We start from the raw sequence: 22,859 nt of genomic DNA on the forward strand, positions 1-22,859 counted from the left end.
TGACTGTTTATTCCAGCCTAAACACATAAGAGTAGAAATACAAGGAAAGAGGATGATATTCTGACTGCTGAAGTGGACTGGGGTATCTGACTGTTGTCAGGCTTCTCATTTCAGACATCCAATTGGCAGATGGAATATTGCCCTCAGACTGAGGGTTAGGGCAAGGAAAAGATGTAGAAATACAATAATAATTGTGGCGGTTTCTCCCACAATATTCTTGATTCAACCATTTTGATTAAAAAAATGAACTGATACATCAAAATGTCCTTGACTGCTATTGATAACAAGTAACCCCCTTTTTGTTGAAGGTAGCTGGTACAAACATTTTAGCTGTCTACAAAATTTTAACACTTATCTTAATCAAGGGAATAGATCCATGTACAGGTAGACACAAATTTAAAAACCAAAGTGATCACTATGCCTAGCTTACACCTTGGTGGCTCAATAAAAAGCTGCACAAGTTTTAATACTGGCAGAATATGGGGGAAAAAAGAACTGTGAAGGGCAATGCAATATAAGAAAGAATACAAGAATACTGTCTGCCAATCTGACCATCCATTCAGAAGAATTAGTGACAAAAATATTTCAATATATTCATTGTGGCAGCCATTCTGCATGTCTGTTGGGCACCATTTTCATTTAGGAACAACTAGATATAGTATGAAATCTTTGGTGAAAAGTTTGAAGTCAATATCATGATCAAGTCTGGAGAACTAGTGAAAACAAGATTAAGATGGTCGCTAAGGTGGCCATATTGGATGTTAGATGAGGAATATTTTTCAAACAGAGCCAATAAGACCCCAAAAGTAGTCGGCTGGTGAAAATCCAATGGCAATATGACTTTCATTTTCCATGTAGAGCTGAGATTTTCAAGATGGCTGCCATATTTTATGTTAGATCATTACCAACTATAAATCATAATTATTGTGGTGAAAACCCCATGTCAATACAACTTTTTGTTTACAAGGTGCAGCAATAACAAGATTTTCATGATGGCTGCCATATTGGCCATACTGATGTCAGATTGGCACAATCTGCAATTGGTAATCACTAGACAGAAATTATAAGAAAGCTTCTGGTAAAACTCAATATCAATGTGACATTCCAGCCTGAAGGAGTAGCAGTAAGCAATAATATTTTTCAACATGGCCTCTGTAGTGGTCCAGTTAGATATCAGGCTGGCAGTTTTATATTTATGACCCACAAGAAGTGTTTGGTAAAAAGATCATTGGTATATTTGCATTTCCAATCAGGAGGAGTAGTAAAAACAAGATTTTCAAGATGGCTATAGTGACTGCCATATTGGATTTCAGAGTGGCACCATTTTCAATTAGAATGAGCCTGACATCATGAGAAGTCTTTCAGTGAAAACCCCATGTTGGTATGACCATCCAATTAAGTGTAGCATTAACAAGAGTTTCAAGACAGTGGCTGTGGTGATCATATTAAAAGTCTGAACAAAACCATTTCCATTTAGAACCATCTAGATATCGTATGAAGTCTTCTGGTGTAAACCCCACATCAATATGGCCTTCCATTCATGAGGAATAGGCACATAAAACAAATGTCATATGACACTGACCTTATTACAAACCTAAAAAGGATGTAGGTATATGAGGACATGGGAAACACTGCATACCCGTTATACTTCATGGTTAAAAAAGGATGGTAGGACATTCATATTTTACAAGACAAAACAGTATTTATGTTGACTGAAAAGAATACAATGCATTGTATCTGCAGACTTTATTATCCTTCTATGTTTTATTTAATAAATATATTATTTTTGGTTTTGACAACTCAGCACAAGCAGTGATCAGTGTTGGAAGCTACAGAATGACCAGTGTAAAAATAGTACACAGAAGATAAAGTTTGTGTGACCATATCTCTAAAATATCACAGTTCTGTATGAAAATACATGCATCACAACTGCAAATACATTTGGTTAAATGAAAAATATTTCTTAAGCATATTCTAGAAGTGTTAAATATCATCTCAAAATATAGCAATAGAATCAGAATAAATACAGTAAGATTTTTTATACAGTTTATAAAATAGAGGAAGGTTGATAACATGCCATTGCAATAACCGGCTCTTTGAAAACTTTGTTCTTACTGAAAGCAATTTAAATTAGTGCTTCTTTGATCGCTTGCAATCACAGACCGAACATCTTCTCCTCCCCATCACAAACCCCCACTTTCACCCTACTCCTGAACGGTTATGCAGATGCTAGAACCAAAACTCAATTAGCTACATGATGTGCCTTCCTTCTGTGACTCCAAATTCAAGGTTAGGGTAAACAACATACCTCAGTATTGTAGCTCATCAAACCCATTTATATATAGCACCAAAGCAAATAGTTTGGCTCTTTTACAGCCCTGTCTTTTACTATTTTGTAAGTTGTCCAGGATTAACATTATTTCAATGTTAAAATGAAAGGTATAAAAAATTGCTGATTTCCCACCCATGATGACATGATGTGGAGATGCTCTGTTGTTTTACCACTTGTAAGCCCAACCCACTCATCCTCAAGGACCTCTGGGGTGAAAAAGAAGGCACAAAAGTGACATTACACTTTACCGGTATACATCTCAAGTTGGGGCCCCAAGTGGCCGAGTGGTCTAAAGTGCTCTTCGTTATGGATCACTGCCATCTCACCTCTGTCTGCGTGGGTTCGAGTCTCGGATTCAGCTAATGTGGATACGTGAGAAAGTTTGCCAGAGCTTCTTGTGGGTCGGTGGTTCTTTCCAGGGTTTTCCTGGGTTCTTCCTCCACCATTAAGACTGGCCACCATGTATAGCCTATCGTGAGCTGAAAAATGGCGTTAAACCCTACGAAGACAACAATAACAACAACAACATCTCAAGTTGTGTAAGAAAAAGTAAACTAAAAATCTTCCTCAACAGATGACCTTATATTAAGCATCCTCTGAATATCAAGGTGAGTTGGGGTGTGGGTATGGTAGGAGAATGATGTCTTACTCAAATATGGAAAGAATTTAATACAAAAATACATCTCATTTTTATGTCATTACTGAGTCTAAAATACTTGAAAATAAAATTTCAGTTACATTTACAAAGATCTCAAAAACATTCAATTTCATTCCCATGACAATGTGGTTAAGCAATATCATGTTATTTTTACATTCTGACCCCTGACCTTGGGTTCCAGAGGTAAATGAGATGATTAACATAAATTCAATGTGTAAATATTTTAAAAAATCCCTGAACTGACATATTCCATAACAGCACATCTTGATGATATCCCATCTCTAGTCCCCATTTTGGACCATCTGATCCCCGGCTCCTGATGCCAGCTGTGAACATCACATTAATTTCATTATATATTTTGAATAATTTAGGAACTGTAACACAATGAAAAGGAAAAATATAACAGAATAAAGAGCATTCCATGTCTTTTGCACCTTTATGCTATTTCCTGGTAACATAGGTGAACAGAAATATGGAAATGTTACAATAAATCTATATCCTGCAAAAAAAGTCACCTGCCAAGTCTGAATACTCTGTCATGAATGGAATTGGTTAAAAACAACAACTCATTAATTGATGTAAAGACATACTGTCATACATGCATAAGAACATACACAAGTTCTGAGAGATGAAACTAATTCTTGTTCCATTCCAAAAACAAATTTAATAAAACAAAATGTTCATTTTCATGGTGGAATGCTAAAGTGATCAATATATACAATCAATTTTTGATCAACGTGAAAGATAAATTTCAGTTAATTTGAGTTTGAAAAATAGTTGATGGTAAATAACCCAATACCAAATTCTTAAACAATAATCATGTGTTTATAACTTTTGTTCCAGTACTAAGCACCTAAATAAAATCAGTTATACAATGTACTCACAAAGTAATAACTTAGAAAAGCTTGCCATGGAGGGACTGTACCATGTTTGCAATAGTCTATAAGAAAAGCTATGACATGGATCACAACCATGCTGGACAAATCTATAATCAATGGGATGTTCCAGACTAAATGCAGGCTGTGAGGTGTGTTTGGTTTTGCCAACTACTGGGCCAGCACCTGCCTTTAAAAGTAACTAACCCAAAATGGCTGCCATAATTGTACTGAAATCCATGCCAGAATCATTTCAAACAACTGAATTGTTCTAGTCATGGATTGGCTATCTTATAACAAACATTAGAAAACTCAAAAGTTAAATGTCTTATCCAAAATTCTAGTCACAAATAGGATCTCTAAATATAGATCATTATATCAGAAAACACTAAAGTTAAAGGTCATATCTAAACTGCAATTTATGGTTTCCATACAAGGAGAAGAAAAGAGAAACAGAATATTAAGCTTTTGTTAAAGATACTATTATTCTTTAACGTATAATGATAATAATACTTTTTAAAACAAAATCTGAGACTAAATTTAAGACATGTACAACAAAATCCTTCAACCTTATCACCATTACCTGAATACAGTTCTACAATAAAGCAAACAATAAAGCAAATATGTTCAGCTCATATTCTAGCTATCCATCCAACACCTGCCCACACCCTCTCCACTCAACATCTATCCTTAATCAAAAAGTTAAACTCTTGTTGAGTCCTAAGAAAACTACATACTCATGCAAATTCAGACCATTTGACCCCACCTTTGTCTTTTTAGGTTGAACAGTGTACTGGAGCACTGTTGGAATACAATGGTTAAACAAGGCAGCTCTTTCAGGTCGGTGTGGAGGTGGGGGTGGCAGGAGGGATAAATTTTGTAAAATATTTGCTTTGCAGAAGATTATGATTATGATCGCCATATTCATCAAAGTCATTCAGATTCTTACACCATTTATATGAGAGGTATGTACAGTACAGTACAAATGTCTATAAACACCCATAGATGAGCTGGATTAAATAATGTATTTATTCAAAGATTGAGGAACTGGATCAAATACCACATTTATTTAAAGACAGAGGAGCAGGATCAAATACCACATTTATTCCAAGAGAGATAAGCTGGATCAAACATTGATAGATGAGCTGGACCAAAATACCACATTTATTCAAAGATAGAGGAGATGGATCAAATACCATACTTATTGACTGAGGAGTTGGATAAAATATTGATAAATGAGCTGGATCAAATACTGTATTTATCGAGTTGGATAAAATATTGATAAATGAGCTGGATCAAATAGTGATCAATGAGTTGGATCAAATACTGTATTGAGTTGGATAAAATATTGATAAATGAGCTGGATCAAATACTGTATTTACTGAGTTGGATAAAATATTGATAAATGAGCTGGATCAAATAGTGATCAATGAGTTGGATCAAATACTGTATTTATTGAGTTGGATAAAAGATTGATAAATGAGCTGGATCAAAATACCACATTTATTCAAAGATAGACGAGCTGGATCAAATACCATATTTACTGATTGAGGAGTTGGATAAAATATTGATAAATGAGTTGGATCAAATACTGTATTTATTGAGTTGGATAAAATATTGATAAATGAGTTGGATCAAATACTGTATTTATTGAATTGGATAAAATACTGATAAATGAGCTGGATAAAATATTGATAAATGAGCTGGATCAAATATTGTATTTATTGAGTTGGATAAAATACTGATAAATGAGCTGGATAAAATATTGATAAATGAGCTGGATCAAATACTGTATTTATTGAGTTGGATAAAATACTGATAAATGAGCTGGATCAAATAGTGATCAATGAGCTGGATCAAATACTGTATTTATTGAGTTGGATAAAATATTGATAAATGAGCTGGATCAAATAGTGATCAATGAGTTGAATCAAATACTGTATTTATTGATTGATGAGCTGGATAAAATAGTGGATGTTGATGACACCACTTTAGAAAGTCCAGCACCAGTACACAAAGGACTGAGGGCTTGGTTCCACCTTGACGTTTGAGATAAGTCACCACTGTAGAGTTAGAATAAGGACTCCCTTTCCAGTAAAAAATTCCAGCCACCAAAGGAATGCTTTCAAAATGGCCTCCATCTCATGGATATTGATATGTAGATGCCGGTCCTGAGAAGACCTCACTCCACTGGCTACCCAAAAAGGTGGTAGTAGGTGTGCCCCCTGTTTTTTGTTCTTGCTTTGCTTTCGTACATACTGATCTTGGGCAGTTGTACTTGCAGTGGTATACCCACTAAAAGCCAAGTTAGGTCAGTCTAGGTCTGCAGATGGTACCTTGACTGTACAAATAGGAAGAGGTCAGTTACATGGGCAAACTTTTGGCCTCTTATTGGGATAAAGGAATTATCTATAATGGGTGCATATGAAGGCAAGGATGACAGCTGCTGCACTGAGCAAGTTTAGAAAGCAAAGAAATTCCAATAAGGAGATTCCCTCTCGAGTAATAAAGCCACCATGGTCCGACTTTCAGTGCCCATTCTCAAAGGAGACATACTGTGTACCTGTGTGTTGAATTCCATGCCTAGATGAACAAACTGTTGAGATGGTACTAGGTTGGACTGGTCCTTCTTGGCATGGAAACTCAGATCATGTTCTAATTAAGAACTCACCTGTTTCTGCTGGATGTTGTCCAGGTAACTTGATGTCACCACCTTGGAGACGGACATGAGCCATAACATGGTTCATCAGGCAAGTGAAAACCCAGGGATTGATGTTTTGTCCAAATGGGAACAAGATAAGCTGAATCACAGGAAGATCCTGGAGCTCTGTGAATAAGGAACATGTGAAGATATGTCTTTTAAGTCCATTCTGACTGTGAAGTCATCCCTCTTGAGTGGCATTCGAAATGTGTCATGATGTTTCCATCCAGAACCATGGAGCATGAATGAATTGATTGAGGGCACTTAACAAAAAAATGACATCCTAGAGAACTTATTATTTCAAACGATTTCTACTGCCCTTTTCTGAAGATGGTCATTAATTTCTTGCTGCATGGTGGTGGCTTTGAATGGGTCTGATGGAATGTTTGTAACTATGGGACTCTGGACAGAGGTGTTTTGAAAGTGATGCAGAATCCCTCAGAAACCACTTTCAGGTCCAATGATCACTGTGACAAATCTTATCCTACTCAGCAGCAAAGAAATTATTTTTGACAGATGGAGGCAGTCAGTCGTGTAGAGAAACTCTGGTATAAGCTATCACCACTTCCCTGTCTTTGTCCACTTTTGGTTCTTGTGAGAACTTTAGTTTTGATGTGAGGAACTATGATAAGACAACTGGTCAGAGGTTTGTGTTCAAGTTGTGTCCCTTGGTTCCTTTGTTGGTTTCCCTGAAACGTCCCTGCATTGGTGTTTCTGTAGAGGGGCAGGAAAATTTGTCTCCTGAGTGGCTTCTTTACATACTTCATTGATCTGGCTATAAAAACATTGATTAGAGGAGAAGGGTTGCGATCGTAGCTGTGCCTTATGATGATACTTAAGGAATGTGGAGGTGGAGAGCAGTGCCTCTCATTCTGTCAACTGTAAATATGCATGTGTTGTGACAGGATTGGTTAAAGTAAGTTACGCAGATCTGTTCAAAAGAATGACTTCCATTTACATACCATGAAATTCAGAGTAAGAGGTGACAAGCTCTATTCCTTCTGTTAAAAGAAAACCATCAATACCCAATCCAATATAGAGCCGATGGCTACTAAACTGCAGACCAACTGGTGAATGTACTTGACAGACCTTTGATCCATATAAACTGAGTATGGTTTTGTCATCCAAAGCTGCTATGTCCCAGTCAATTGTTGGGGTTTCCAAAAGAAAGGCTGGTGTATGTCAACAGTAGAACTGCCAACAAAAACTTGATGGAAGGTGTTACAAGAGAAAAAGAGGGATGATGCTACTGATGTCCCCGTCTCTTGTAATTGATGATTTTAAACAATTCAAAAAGTTTTGGAATCTGGCAAGTTATTGGAAGTTGGATTCTTCCTTTTTTTGTAATAAGATCAACAGATGCTGGAGCTCTAGTTCAGGTTGTTGATAAAGCAGGAGGAAGCAAACAGAACTCGAGAGGCAAAAGGCAGAAAACTTCAAACTCTGAAAGCGGAGTCTTCCCACAACATAGTGAAATCAAGAAGTAAAGAAGCAGCCTGAGAGCAAGCATCACCATCGTTGTTTACTGTCTCTTTTCTCCTAAATGAAGGAGCCACAAAAAGTGTTGAGAACTGCCGCTGACAAAACTCATGGGTCCCTGAAGAAGAAATGGTGATTTTCAATTACAGAGTCCTGTCTATTGTACCAAGGGTCGAGAGAATTGACAGGTGGTAGGTACAATGTTTAGCATCATCAATGGAGAGTGTAGGGAGGCCATACAATGGGTTTGACAGACTAGACAACAGAATGAGTTCCGGGAACTTATAGTGTTACGGTGTTTGTAACTGAAGATCCCTTGGAGTAGGCTTAGGCTGGCTTAAACAGAAATAGGGCATATTTGTACGGAGGATGTCATCGATGTCATAATGATGGGATGGGATATGGGAGGTCTGATGCACATGACCAGATCATCTAACAATAAAAGGATAATTTGTTTTGTTTGTTCTCTCCCCGTTTATTATCAAGCGCTGTAGACTAGAACCACAAGAAGGCATGGGCTAAAGGTATCTCTAGCAATGAACAGTCCTGTGGTGACACAGGGGCCAGGGCTCTCTCTGACCATGTGGAGTTCCTGCATTTCATAACTGGAAAGTCATCTGTTGATTTGTCTCCATTATGTGCAAAATCTCTCATGGTGAGAGCATGCTTCTCAGCATCAGCAAAAGTAGTAACTGAGATATTCACAGATTTTGCAGCCAATCCCAATATCTGCCACCTAGGTGGGCAGATAACTTTTAGTTATTTTAGCTAAAAGTTCTGGATTTGTGAGGCAGTAGTAGTCCAGCTGTCTGTATTACTAAAGACACTTTCTAAAAAGCAGTGCATTTGTTAGAATCAGCACACCCTGTGCATTTGTTAGAATCAGCACACCCTGTGCATTTGTTATAAAAGGCATATTATGCATTCTTAAGAAACATTTACTTTATGCACTTGTTAAAAAAGTCATACTTTGTACATTTTTATTTGCACGATAGAAAATTATTATTTTTTTCTAATGTGTACGAATGTTTCCTTAAGAAAATTATGTACGCATGATCAGCTTCACAAATAAAAAGCAATATCTGAACAGATGCCTCAATAACATCTGAATGAGAAGCATATCAAAGGTAGTAACAAATTGTTTATTTTGACAAATAAATAGCAGCAAAAAATATCTAACTGAAATTGGCAATATCAGTGCTATTCTTATTAAAACTAGAAAAAGATTTGTAATGGCAGACTCCTTCCCTGCTATGAAAATATGTAATATCAGGTTCATTTCCTAATAATGTGATAATACATAATGGCAGACTCCTTCCCTAATATGATAATATGTAATGGCAGACTCCTTCCCTAATGTGAATAATAGCAGACACCTTCCCTAATAAGATAATATGTAATGGCAGACTCTTTCCCATATGTGAAAATATGTTGTAATGGCAGATTCCTTCCCTAATGTGAATAATAGCAGACACCTTCCCTAATATGATAATATGTAATGGCAGACTCCTTCCCTATGTGAAAATATGTTGTAATGGCAGACTCCTTCCCTAATGTGAATAATAGCAGACACCTTCCCTAATATGATAATATGTAATGGCAGACTCTTTCCCATATGTGAAAATATGTTGTAATGGCAGACTCCTTCCCTAATGTGAATAATAGCAGACACCTTCCCTAATAAGATAATATGTAATGGCAGACTCTTTCCCATATGTGAAAATATGTTGTAATGGCAGACTCCTTCCCTAATGTGAATAATAGCAGACACCTTCCCTAATATGATAATATGTAATGGCAGACTCCTTCCCTAATGTGAAAATATGTTGTAATGGCAGACTCCTTCCCTAATGTGAATAATAACTGACTCCTTCCCTAATGTGAATAATAACTGACTCCTTCCCTAATGTGAATAATAGCTGACTCCTTCCCTAATGTGAATAATAGCTGACTCCTTCCCTAATGTGAATAACAACTGACTCCTTCCCTAATGTGAATAACAACTGACTCCTTCCCTAATGTGAATAATAGCTGACTCCTTCCTTAATGTGAATAATAGCAAAATCCTTCTCTAATATGAATAATAGCAGTAAAAAAATAGGCACATCAAATCATGATTGTTAAATATCCGACAGAACCATAAACAACAGAACAAAATACTGATGTATATTAAATCAACTAAAATGAAAGCTTTTAAGTATATACTGCACCCGATCAACAAGCTTTTTACTTTGCTACGGTATATATTTGATACAGAAACTCTATACATAGTGTAGTAGTATGAATTATGTGACTTTTGGAGGTCTTATATATAGTGTAGTAGTATGAATGATGTGACTTGGAGGTATCATATACAGTGTAGTAGTATGAATGATGTGACTTTTGGAGGTATCATACACAGTGTAATAGTATGAATGATGTGATTTTTGGAGGTATCATATATAGTGCAATAATATGAATGATGCGATTTTTGGAGGTATCATATATAGCAGGGGTCTCAAACTCAAACCACCCTGAGGGCTGCATGAGGGCATTTGCAATGGTCCAGTAGCTGCACCACCTTTATTATCTCTCATAACACCTTGTGAAGCCAATAATTCTGCAGGCCACAGATACGTCCTGGCAGGCCTTGTGTTTGAGACCCCGATATATATATTGTAATAGTATGAATCATGACTTCTGCAGATATCATATATAGTGCAATAGTATGAATCATGGGATTTTTGGCAGAATCATTTTTAGTGAAACAGTATGAATGATGTGATTTTTGGCGGTATCATATATAGTGCAATAGTATGAATGATGGAATTTTTGGCGGTATCATGTATAGTGCAATAGTATGAATGATGCGATTTTTGGCGGTATCATATATAGTGCAATAGTATGAATGATGTGATTTTTGGCGGTATCATATATAGTGCAATAGTATGAATGATGGGATTTTTGGCAGTATCATATTTAATGCAATAGTATGAATGATGTGATTTTTGGCGGTATCATATATAGTGCAATAGTATGAATGATGTGATTTTTGGAGGTATCATATATAGTGCAATAGTATGAATGATGGAATTTTTGGCAGTATCATATTTAATGCAATAGTATGAATGATGGGATTTTTGGCTGTATCATGTATAGTGCAATAGTATGAATGATGGGATTTTTGGCGGTTATCATATATAGTCATACTTTATTCTCCTAAACAGTCACCACTAGGAAGTGTGCACAGTGGATTCTAAGATGAGGTTGTTACTTAACTGGGGTTTACATCAAAAATAATTTTTTTCTACAGGACTTGAGAAAGCCAGAAAGTGGCTGCTAGATGAAGGCAACTTTTAAAGCAGGTCTGATTTCATGTGATGATATTAAGCTAAAGATTAGTATAATATTTTAGAAGTATACATATCACATGTCTATTAAAGCCCATTATCACCTTTCAGTTTGAATGAATGGCTTGAATTTGATACACTGTAACCAGTTATTCTATAATAAACAATGTCATTAAATGTTTAACTAAGTCATTATATGCTATACAATGTCTTCAAAAGGTACATTTCATATGGCCATAGATACTCTCTGCTGACATCAATTTTGAAAGACAGCCTTGATTTTGGCGACACACTTGTCAGCTGCAAGCTGAGCCTCCTTGCTAGCCTGTGTGAAGCTAAGAAAGCCATGGGGTAAGTCAACAACTTGTAGATCTACCATCTTCCCCATATTTCTAAGCTTCTTGGCAAATGTAATGGAATCATCCAAAAGGGGATCAAAATGGCAAGCCTGAAATGGAAATCATGATATACTATTGATTTATGACATGCACTAAATGTGATAATATTCAGTGACACAATAAGGTTATATATGATGCTACCAAATATACAAGTCAAAATGTCTAACTAGTCACCCTCATGGGACATTTGTTTTCCTTATTTCTTGGTAGCCTTGTTAAGGTATTTGCCATTTATGACTGCTTGCAGAATTAGCTATAGTACTATAGTACTCTCCATGATTGATGATTGCCAATCTAACAAATCAAACATAATGGAAATGTTGGACTGAACTGTCTTGTTCTTACTGAAATCCATAACTGAGCTGTTAAACAACATCACAGCAAACAATCCTTCCGGTACAATATATATATATATATATATATATATATATATATATATATATATATATATATATATATATATATATATATATATATATATATATATATATATATATATATATAAAATAAAAACCGACAATCTCCTCAGACTTCTAAAACTCTACTGCTGCATTTTATGAATCCATTTACAGATTTAATTTGAGAAAAGTTCTACTGAAAATGGCTAAAATAGTTTGATCAAACTGGCTCCAACAGGAACATTTTTCTCCTTCAAATGAACTTTTCATACAAAGGACAGTATCAATTTTGTGAAAAACTTTGATAATCACTGCACCAACATAAAAGCTGCTTGGATAGGGCTGTCCCATTAAAATGTACACAGTGCTCTGGGAAAAATAGTGTTTTTACAAAAATAAAAACCAGAGTACTTGGATTACTCAAAGAACTTATATGACAATAATGTAAAATTCTAAAATGCATCTATGGGTGACTATTCCATGCTGCTAGTACCTTCCTTAGGACACAGGTATGTTTTCCTGAAGCTGCCCTTACATGGTCACTTTTGCAATCTTTCAGTCTTGGGTTAGATCTAAAGTTCCAAGGTTTGAAACGTACCTGACCTCATACCCATGATCAATGTCAGGATTCTCTGGGTTTTTCCCCAATATTAAAACCATACAATCTAAACATCTGAACTGTGACAGCATGTGCAAACTATTTCACTACTGTTGCAATTCTAGACAAATAAATACCATTGTTAAAAAGAGTTGCTCACCACAATGAATGTCTTGGGAAGACCCTGCAAGAGATCATCAGGAGCAAGTATGGGAGACATGTAAGGGTTTTTTGCAATTGGAAGACGCTGAAAAAGCTTGATTGGACTTTGGACAATCTGCCGTTCCATGGGGAAAGACTTTGGGTAGAACTTCTTTGGCTGCAGATCAGTGCTTGAAGTTTGTCTCGGAAGTACTGTTTGGCGTCCATCAGAAAAACTAAACTTAAGTCCTTCAAAAGAATTTTTATCTATCTGCTGTTCTTGTTTATCAAGATTTGCGGTTGTGGAAGAACATAATGGCAAGTCATTCGGTGAAGAACATAGTGGCATATTCGTCTGTAAAAAACTGATATCACTTTGTTCTGGCACGTTGCTTTGGTCAGTGGATGTCTGGAGCTGCTGGTCCCCGTCATCTGGACTAAAGTCAAATGTTTCTGTAAAAGAATCATTGTCCACCTGTATGTCTTCATTACAGGTATATGTAGAGCTCAAGTCAGGTTCTTTTTCCTGACTATTCTCCATGTCATCATGGATGCCACTATCAGAGGTATCTGACGAAGTCATCAGCCTTGTAAGTTCTATTTTTTGGGTATCACAAATACATATCTTATTATCAGCCAAGACAGAACCAGTCTGACAAAACAAATCTTTTTCAGTCATCTGACTTATATGTCCTGCCATAGAAGGAACTGCTGAGTTATAACATTTCACATGTATTGACTGAGAAGAATGAATCACTTGCCCTTCAACATCTGGACCACTGTCCAAATTCTGTTCTATACGTGACCCGTGCTGAATTTCAAAGTTAGATCCTGGATTGGTAAATGGCATCTCAGTGGATGTACTGGTTTCTGTAATGACACCAGCAGTATTACATGTCATGTCATTATGGCCTGATATATTATCCTGTGACTCGTGTGCTTTGGTTGTCACACTGACACTTGTATCCATCGCTTTCACCTGTGCAGTGCTGCCTGACGAACTTAAGTCCTCAACAGTCTGTATCCCTTTTGGCATGGAACTGCTGCTGTCTTCCATGGAGCTGGTCAAATCTGTGCTTTGTGATGAGTTGAATACAAGAGAAGGACTTTCCATATCTTTGCAGTCATTTGTCTTATATGGATGTTTTTTGTGTTTCTTGAAGCCTCCTAGACGTTTCAATTTGGTATGAACTTCTGGAGATATTTCACTAGAATCTTCTTTCACAGCTGCTGTGTGTAAAATATTATCTTTATTCTCTTGTGATGGTTCTTCCTGAGTTAACTCCTCTTTACTTATTACATCCCAGCTCTCATCATGTGGGGCACTGTAGGGAATTTGTTTGGCAAGGGCACTGGAGAAATCGGTAGCAATGCCAGAATAGGCTGAAAAATAAAGACCAATGTTAATGTAGTGAAAGAGAAACTGCATATATTTTGCACTATAACTTCTCTGCAATGCTCGAAACAGTGAAATTTGTGGATTTTCACAATGAATGAGAATGGGGGGGTCTGTATGATTAAAACAGGTGGATTAAACCCAGACCAATTTTCTGTGCTGACCTTTTTATTGCTACATTTTCTCCATTCTTCTCTCAAGAGAATAATAATGTACCATATATATTATGAAGACCTTCATGTTGCTTTTGCAGTGGGTAGTCTCCTATGAGATGATATCTTCTAAACCCTGAACAAATTGCACAGCTTCATGTCAGTTAGTGTCTTCTAAGCCCTATACAAACATTACAGCTTCCTGTGTTATGGTCTTCCAAAACCTGAACAAATCTCCAGATGATGTGAGATGGTATCTTCTAAACCATTAAAAAAATCTCACAGCTTTATGTGAGATGATGTCTTCTAAACCCTGTTCAAATATCAGTTTCATGAAAGATGACATTTTTTAAACCCTGAACAAATCTCACAACTTTATGTGCATCCTAAATCCTTAACAAATCTCCCTGCTTCGTATGAGATGGTGATTTCTAAATCCTGAACAAGTCTCACAGTTTCATGTCAGGTGGTGTTTTCTAAACCCGGAATAAATTTTACAGCTTCATGTAAGAGAGTGTCTTCTAATCCAGGAACAAACTTAGCTTCATGTGAGACAGTGTCTTCTAAACCCAGAGCAAATCTCGAAACAACAAATACGAAAGCTACCTACAGATCAGCATAAATTGATCATGACTGTCCAGACAGAAATTCATCAGAACCATTTATCTCATTCTGACCTAGAAAACTTTCTATGATTTAAAAACAACATAATTTTCTCTTTTGATGCAAAAACTGCTTAAGCATGTTTGCTGAATTAGAGTTCTATAATAATTCATTACCAGCTGTAATTCCATCTACCTGCAAAAATGAAAAACAAACCATAAATTCATGTAAGATTTTACTAGAAAGGATATCAGAACATGACAAATATGGTTCCATTTGTTGCAAAGTCTGAATTATGCATGCATAATTTCTTTATTAAATAGTTTTCTTAAAAATGTTTCAATGTCAATGATTGACCATCATTCAAGTTAACTCTTTCATATTTCTGATTACTCATATAAAAACTTTCTAACTCTGACTATAAAAGCTAATAATCCTAATACAAGTAATGTTTCCAGATAGGTAAAATGTAAAAATACTTTGGAACACGTTTCTCCCTGAGACAGATTTCTGGTCAGCGTGGAAGAAAATTCTGTCATAAATGTGACATTAACTAGCAAACTATTTAAGTTCAAATCTGAGGTATTGTTTAATTTTGAAGATTATATGTTCATCAATCATTCTTTGCTCACTTTAATTACATATATTACCTATAATTATTATTATTCAATAATTATCAGTGTAACAGTGTTGTATGTAGCATATACTTTAACCCATTTCATCCTGAATACGACTACGGTCATACTCTACTATGTATGTGTGGAGTGTCTCTAGAAACATGTATTATACATTACAAATATTTGTGTACTTCTTCACCAACACAGGAAATGGTTAAAGCACGCATGTGCAGTGAAATTTAAGAAAACGTGGTTGGAAAAGAAATTGTTGGCTGGAAAAATCGATCGGTAAAATGATGGACAACAAATCAAATGTAAACATAGATGTTGATAGCATGGGTAACGACACTGAAGTTGACGATTTGATGATAATATTGACTTAAATGATGAGTTACAATTGAATCAAGTTGATGAAAGGGATGATGCATGGCTTCATGCACTTTTTGTCAGTGATTTGGAGAAAGAAGCTGATTTTGAAGGCTTTCCTGAGGAATGGGTCCAAGATGATTTTTCACCTCAGTTGCAGCCACAATTTAAATTGACAGAAGGGGCAACTGTTCAACACTCAGAAGAAGCCAATGCACAACATTACTTTGAGTTACTCTGGGATGATTTAATCTGGAAAAAACTTGCTTAGAAAAAAATCCCCCTGCTGCTGTATGATGCCCCGTTTCACCAAAGTGTATTAGAACAGCTTCTCAAGAATTAGGTACTGCAGTTGAAATTGGTAAACAGGATAAAATGGGTTAAAGAAAACTAGAAATAACAAAATGAACTTACGGAAACTCTTCAAAAAGCAAAACTCATTATATGATATCAAAATACTCAAAAGGAAAACAAATATACTTACTACATGTTGAAAAGCCAGCACTAAAAGCCTGTACATTTACTGATAACCTTTCACTTTCTTAAAATGAACAATGAGAAATAAGGCTTGCACAAAAAGTTGATTGCTCCATTAAGGCATATATGGTGTGACAACAGCTACTTGCAAATAAAAATAATAATGATAATGTACCATCCAGTACAGTGCTATTAATCTAAACAATTCTTACTGTGCACAAATTAGTTCTTTAACAGACCTATGTACGATCTAATTTGTCCAGTCAAACCAATCTAAAATGACCAATTATAGTACTAGCTAAAGTGTTCTTAACAGACAGTTGGTCTTTATATACAAGTTATTTGTTGTTGTTGTTTTGGGTTTAATGCCATTTTTCAATGCATGATAGGCTATACATGGCAGCCAGTATAACTGGTGTGGGTGTGTGCGCGGTTTGGATTTTTAACATAGCTTTAAACAATTTTTCAGTCATATCGCTATAATGTCTGCAATGTGGCAGTTTATCATGATGCCCATCACTGTGGCATCATGTCACAGACATGTAGCATGATGTCCCACCCAGTCACATTATCCCGACACCAGACCAGCCAGTTCTAACACTAACCTCATAATGCTGAGCGCTAAGCAAGGCAGCTATTAGCATCATTTTTGTAAGTCTTTGGTATGACTCTGCCGGGGATTGAACCCACAATCTCCTGCACCCAAGGTGGATGCTCTAACCACTAGGCCACCGGAACAGTATATATAACTGGTGGAGGAGGAACCAGGAAAACTCAGGCAAGAACCACTGACCCATGGGAAGTTATTGGCAAGCTTTATCACATGCTGAGCTAGAGACTCAAACCCATGTAAAAAAAACAGGTGAGATAACAGTGATCAGTAAAGGTGATCACTTAGCCACCAGGGGCCTACAAGTAATTTTGAAAGATGGAAGATATATATATAGAGGTAGAGAAAATTGAAAGAAAAAAATGTGAATGTGTTGAAAAATAGGTAGACTAGAACCAAAAAGATTTTTCCTGATTGACAGCTGGTCTTTGTATACAAGTCATTAGGGATCATTGAAAGTCTGGATGAAGAATAAGCAGAATGGTTGAGAAAACTGAAAGAAAGGAAAAGCAAAAGAAAAATATACCAAAATGAAGAAATGTAATTAGATTAGAGTCACTGAGACATCTCATATGACATAAATAGTAGCCAACACTCTTCGTATGACAGAATATCATTGTACTCAGCAGTCAGTGGCTACATATGACAGTAAATCATTGTACTCAGAAGTCAGTGGCTCCATATGACAGCCTATCATTGTACTCAGCAGTTAGTGGCTCCATATGACAGCCTATCTTTGAACTCAGCAGTCAGTGTCAACACAGGACATCCTATCATTGTACTCAGCAGTCAGTGGCTCCATATGACAGCCTATCATTGTACTCAGCAGTCAGTGGCTACATATGACAGCCTATCACTGTACTCAACAGTCAGTGGCTACACAGGACATCCTACCATTGCACTCAACAGTCAGTGGCTACATATGACAGATTATCATTGTACTCAGCAGTCAGTGGCTACATATGACAGCCTATCACTGTACTGTACTCAGCACTCATTGGCTACATAGGCTAATGGTAGCTGTAAGCTATACAGACAAACTGGAGGGGAACAAAAAGCAAACATTAATATAGACAGGTGGTTGCTGTTTGAGTGTGGTCACTACATCAGGTTTGACTGTATAGGATACTTCATAAAACACTCTACATGATTACAGCCTTGAGGAAAACTACAGAACTTAAAATATATCAATACTGTGGAGTTAAAATAACTTTTTCTAAAAGTACCAAAAAAAATCACTTCACTTCTTTATTCATGCTGTTTTCTTGACTGAAGTATGTTTGGGTTTTTCAGCCAAAAGTCCATGTTAGAAACTGAACAGGCCAAGCATGTGTGAAATTGCTACATGGTAATATGTAATGTCACTCAGATGACTGATACATGTTTTGTTGTAAAGTTCCTCATGATTTTTAACCTTTTAGAAATGGTCTGTTGAAGATTTAAAAAAAAAACATTTACTGTAAAATCAAACAGCTCTACCATGAACACAAACTTTTCATGAATTCTGTGGAGAAACAAACATTTTCAAAAACTATCAATGCATAATATTAAGCAGGGCTTTAAATAAATGCAAATCTACTATTTGTGATAGTTAGTGATTCTGCTGATCAAACTAATGTTAATCCTATGGTTAATGACTTTGCCAATTAAATTAAATGAAAAGTTTGCTACTCTACCATTCTATGGTTAATGATTTTACCAATGAAAGTGAAATAAATGATTATCTGCTATTCTGTCATATAACTGGTGTAGGACCAACCTGGGGAAACTCCAGTAAGAACCACCAACCTACTACTGGCAAGCTTCCTCACATAACCACATTAACCAAGACACAGACCCATGCGGACAGAGGTTAGACAGCAGTGATTGGTAAAGGAGAGTGCTTTAGACTGCTTGGCCCCCCAGGTGTACTGCACACAAGCACTGATTCATTACTGATTAATACAAAAGTTATAGGTCTCAGACTAGTATTTACCATTCAGAAATGTTCGCTGACTCAACAAAACAATTTAAGAATGTTACCAATATGTTTTAATATTTATATTAGTCTTGATAAACACTGAATGCATTGTGCTGCAACAATTGTAAACATGTAGAAGTGCATTGGGTACTTCATTCATGAGTCTTGTTTGTGAAATATAGTTATTATTGCTTAGAGTTGATCTAAGGAACAATACATGCTGAATTAGAAACTGAACTGGCTTTGGTTTGAATTTAACAGGATCAGTAAAAAAAACTATTTTGGTGATTCTGTCATTTAGTGAAAACAAAATCCTGATTTCAAGCCCTGAATTAGGTATATGATACAATAAAGATGATCAGTCAAAAGCAAAAATATAATTTTACAAATGTGCTGAATTTGACAAATTCATGAAAAAGTTGTGTATTTAATGTTCTTGTGTTCAAGGATCTGAGCCAATAATGGCAGTCAATGTTGCAAAATGGGTTTTACTGGTGACATCTCAACAGATATTTGCAAAAGTAAAACCACCATTAATATTCTAAAATCCTCAAACAAAAGACTGTTATTCACATTCAAACACACTTAGGAGAATTTTCTCAAAGAAAAGAAGAATTTATAATTTTCCATGGTACTATGTCACAGACAGTCTCATAACATCTTAGAGTTGTCAGAATGTTTATCGTGCATCAAAGAATTTCCTGCTACAAAATCTTAAGTTAGACCAATCAGAAAACATGTTATGTTTGCATGCGTGCTAGGGATGATGTACAGCAGACCAATCAGTAAACATGTTACATTTGCATGTGTGCTAAGAATGACGTTCAGCAGACCAATCAGTAAACATGTTTCACTTGCACATGTCCTAGGAATTTACACATATGTTAGGAATGATGTACATGTATTGTAGACCAATCAGTAAACATGTTACATTTGCATGTGTGCTAATTTGCATGTGTGCTAGGAATGATGTACACCAGACCAATCAGTAAACGTGCTACATTTGCATGTGTGCAAGGAATGATGTACAGTCGACCATTCAGTAACATGTACAGTATATTGTTTCTTTCCAAAGCAAATAACAGTCCACATGAAATCAAGAACAAGAATGTACCTTCTATGAATATTGTAACTCACGTGAACAACCTTGCTATGGCTCTCTGAATATAAATGAACAATGAAAAATTTGACAATATGTATTTTTGATAAAAATTTGACAATTTCAGAAATATGAAAGTAAAATGTTTATTTCTGATTGTGCTTGATATATTTTGTTCCTTGAATAACCTTTCTTACTAACGACTTTAGAATGACCTGCAAGGAGTCACAAACTACAAAGAACAAAATGTGCACCTGCTTTGATCCTGAAACATTACTTGGTACAATGCCTGCGTATCTACAAATTATGATATCTTGCACATTATGTCTACATGGCTGTAATGTGTTTATTGGGTAAATAAAATGTTATATTATACAAATAATATCATGTGATAAATGTTTTTATAAACCTCCATGCAAAGTCAATCATGGCTTTAGCAGCACATGGAAACAAAGAGATTGGAAGAAAAGTCAACTGAAATAAACAATTTTAGATAACAGTTTACTGATCTATAATTTTCCTCTGGAAAATGAGAGCGACTTTTAACCTGAGAGTTAATTTGTGAACTTGACTCTCAATACTAAAATGTTATTCTAAAAATATTATGCTTATATTTCTTTTTAAAAATAATTTAATACATATCTCAGAATGAAATAACTAAAAGCTACAAGGGGACTAATACATGTTCATAAACTCAGATGCCCACCTCTCCTGTTCCCAGATAATTATGGTACAATTAAAGAAATACTGATTCATTAAAAATCAGTTAAACAATGGCCATAGATGAATAAACTTTTTATAGTAGAATAAGGTAACAAAACAAATGATCTAGGTTTTCTTAAACTTAAGCTTTATACCAAACTGCAATCCATGACAACCATCAAAAGTTACTAATGAGCAGAAAGTAAATTCCTTAGGTGGTGGTAATCTTCTAAGTCATTTTGGGTCCCAAGCAGCAACAGAATTTAAACTACGTTTCCCTGATATTAAGCCTCCTAGCATATTTTTTCAATCCATTAGGTCCTTAAAAACACTAGAAACAAAATTTGTGATGCACAGTCACAAGGGGTATACAGAAGTACATGATGCAGCAAGATAAACATCCTCCATAATTTCCTTTTTTGGATGGGGTGGGGTGGGGGTGAGTGCATACATTGCATACAAACTTTAGAAGGTATCAGTTACAAACCAGCAAGACAGCGAGTAAGTATCCCCACTGGCAAAAGAGGATCAATCATGGACAGGAGACGAGCAGGGGAGGGTGTATACTGAACCAGGACGACTGGGTAGGCCACCATGATTCCATCAGGAATTCTGATGCCATAATTCACAGCCATTAAAGCTGTGCAGAGAGCCAGGTTTCCTCCAGCACTGTCACCAGCAATACATATCTTCTCCCCTGTCCACCCTGTGTGGAGAAAGAAAGCTCAAGATTATTCTATGTAATAAATGAGTTTTACTTTTGCTAATATCTGTTGAGCTAATGAAGTTAGGAAAATTTAATTTTGTTCAATTTGCTGGTAAATACTAATTGCAATTGATAAAACAGCTACTATTTTTAAATGAAAAATGTAAAGTTTAATTATGAACTGGGTTAGCAATCTATATGTTACACCAACAGTGTGATGATGAGCTGGGTTACCAATCTGTGACAATAATAGTGTGATGATGAGCTCGGTTACCACTCTATGACACCAATAGTGTGACGATGAGTGGGGTTAAAAATCTTTGACACCAACAGTGTAATGATGAGCTGGGTTACCAATCTGTGACATCAATAGTGTGATAATGAGCTCGGTTACCACTCTATGACACCAATAGTGTGATGATGAGTGGGGTTAAAAATCTGTGACACCAATAGTGTGATGATGAACTGGGTTACCAATCTGTGACATCAAGAGCATGATGATGAGATGGGTTACCAATCTGTGACATCAACAGCATGATGATAAGCTGGGATACCAATATGTGACACCAATAGTGTGATGATGAGCTGGGTTACCAATATGTGACATCAAGAGCATGATGATGAGATGGGTTACCAATCTGTGACGTCAACAGCATGATGATAAGCTGGGTTACCAATCTGTGACATCAACACCATGATGATGAGCTGGGTTACCAATATGTAACACCTATAGTGTGATGATGAGCTGGGTTTTCAATCTGAGACACCAACAGTGTAATGATGAGCTGAGTTACCAATCTGTGACACCAATAGTGTGATGATGAGCTGGGTTACCAATCTGCGACACCAACAGCATGATGATGAGCTGGGTTGATAGTCTTTTAAAATATATACTCACTGCCATCTTAGTTTTTTTATCACCATTTGCAACATTAGCATAATTCGTGCACCACCATAAACATGGATGGACATCCACTAATGTACAGTAGAAGCCATATTTTTTTAATATGTTCCCATGAAAAGTCATACCAAAGGGGGTGCACAGGGTCAGTATTTGGGGGACATGTGACAAAAAAGCCCAAGCTCAATGTGCAATGCTTGGTATTGCTAATAATATAAATAATCTTGACAATATCAGCCAATTAACTAAACATTTTGACTAAAATACAGTCATTAAATTGATCAGAAGCTCAGATAATCATGTTCAAAATTACAACAATAAGAGATCTTACTCACCATAAAACATGTTACATCACTGTATA

The 22,859-nt window shown here is 36.0% G+C and overlaps 1 protein-coding gene across 5 annotated transcripts in view; it reads right to left on the reverse strand.

Annotated features, from left to right (window-relative positions):
* Positions 1-1,731: 1,731 nt before the first annotated feature.
* LOC149793692 (hormone-sensitive lipase-like) overlaps positions 1,732-22,859 on the reverse strand; it is a 42,439-nt gene continuing 21,311 nt past the window's right edge. The window contains exons 7-10 of one of the 5 annotated variants that reach the window (XR_016422873.1): positions 21,379-21,597; positions 12,929-14,292; positions 9,619-11,822; positions 1,732-9,554 (exon numbers count right to left, since the gene is read on the reverse strand). Coding sequence is in view for 2 of the 5 variants with exons in the window: in XM_089967672.1 (XP_089823798.1) it covers positions 11,631-11,822; positions 12,929-14,292; positions 21,379-21,597 (1,775 nt within the window). In the remaining 3 variants the exon portion in view is untranslated. Of the gene's footprint in view, positions 11,823-12,928; positions 14,293-21,378; positions 21,598-22,859 lie in introns of all 5 variants that reach the window. The other 4 variants (XR_016422872.1, XR_016422874.1, XM_089967672.1 and 1 more) reach the window with 4 other exon arrangements.

This window comes from Sinohyriopsis cumingii, chromosome 8 (genome assembly GCF_028554795.1).
Source record: "Sinohyriopsis cumingii isolate HCF-2022 chromosome 8, ASM2855479v2, whole genome shotgun sequence".
NCBI classification, from domain to species: Eukaryota; Metazoa; Mollusca; class Bivalvia; order Unionida; family Unionidae; genus Sinohyriopsis; species Sinohyriopsis cumingii.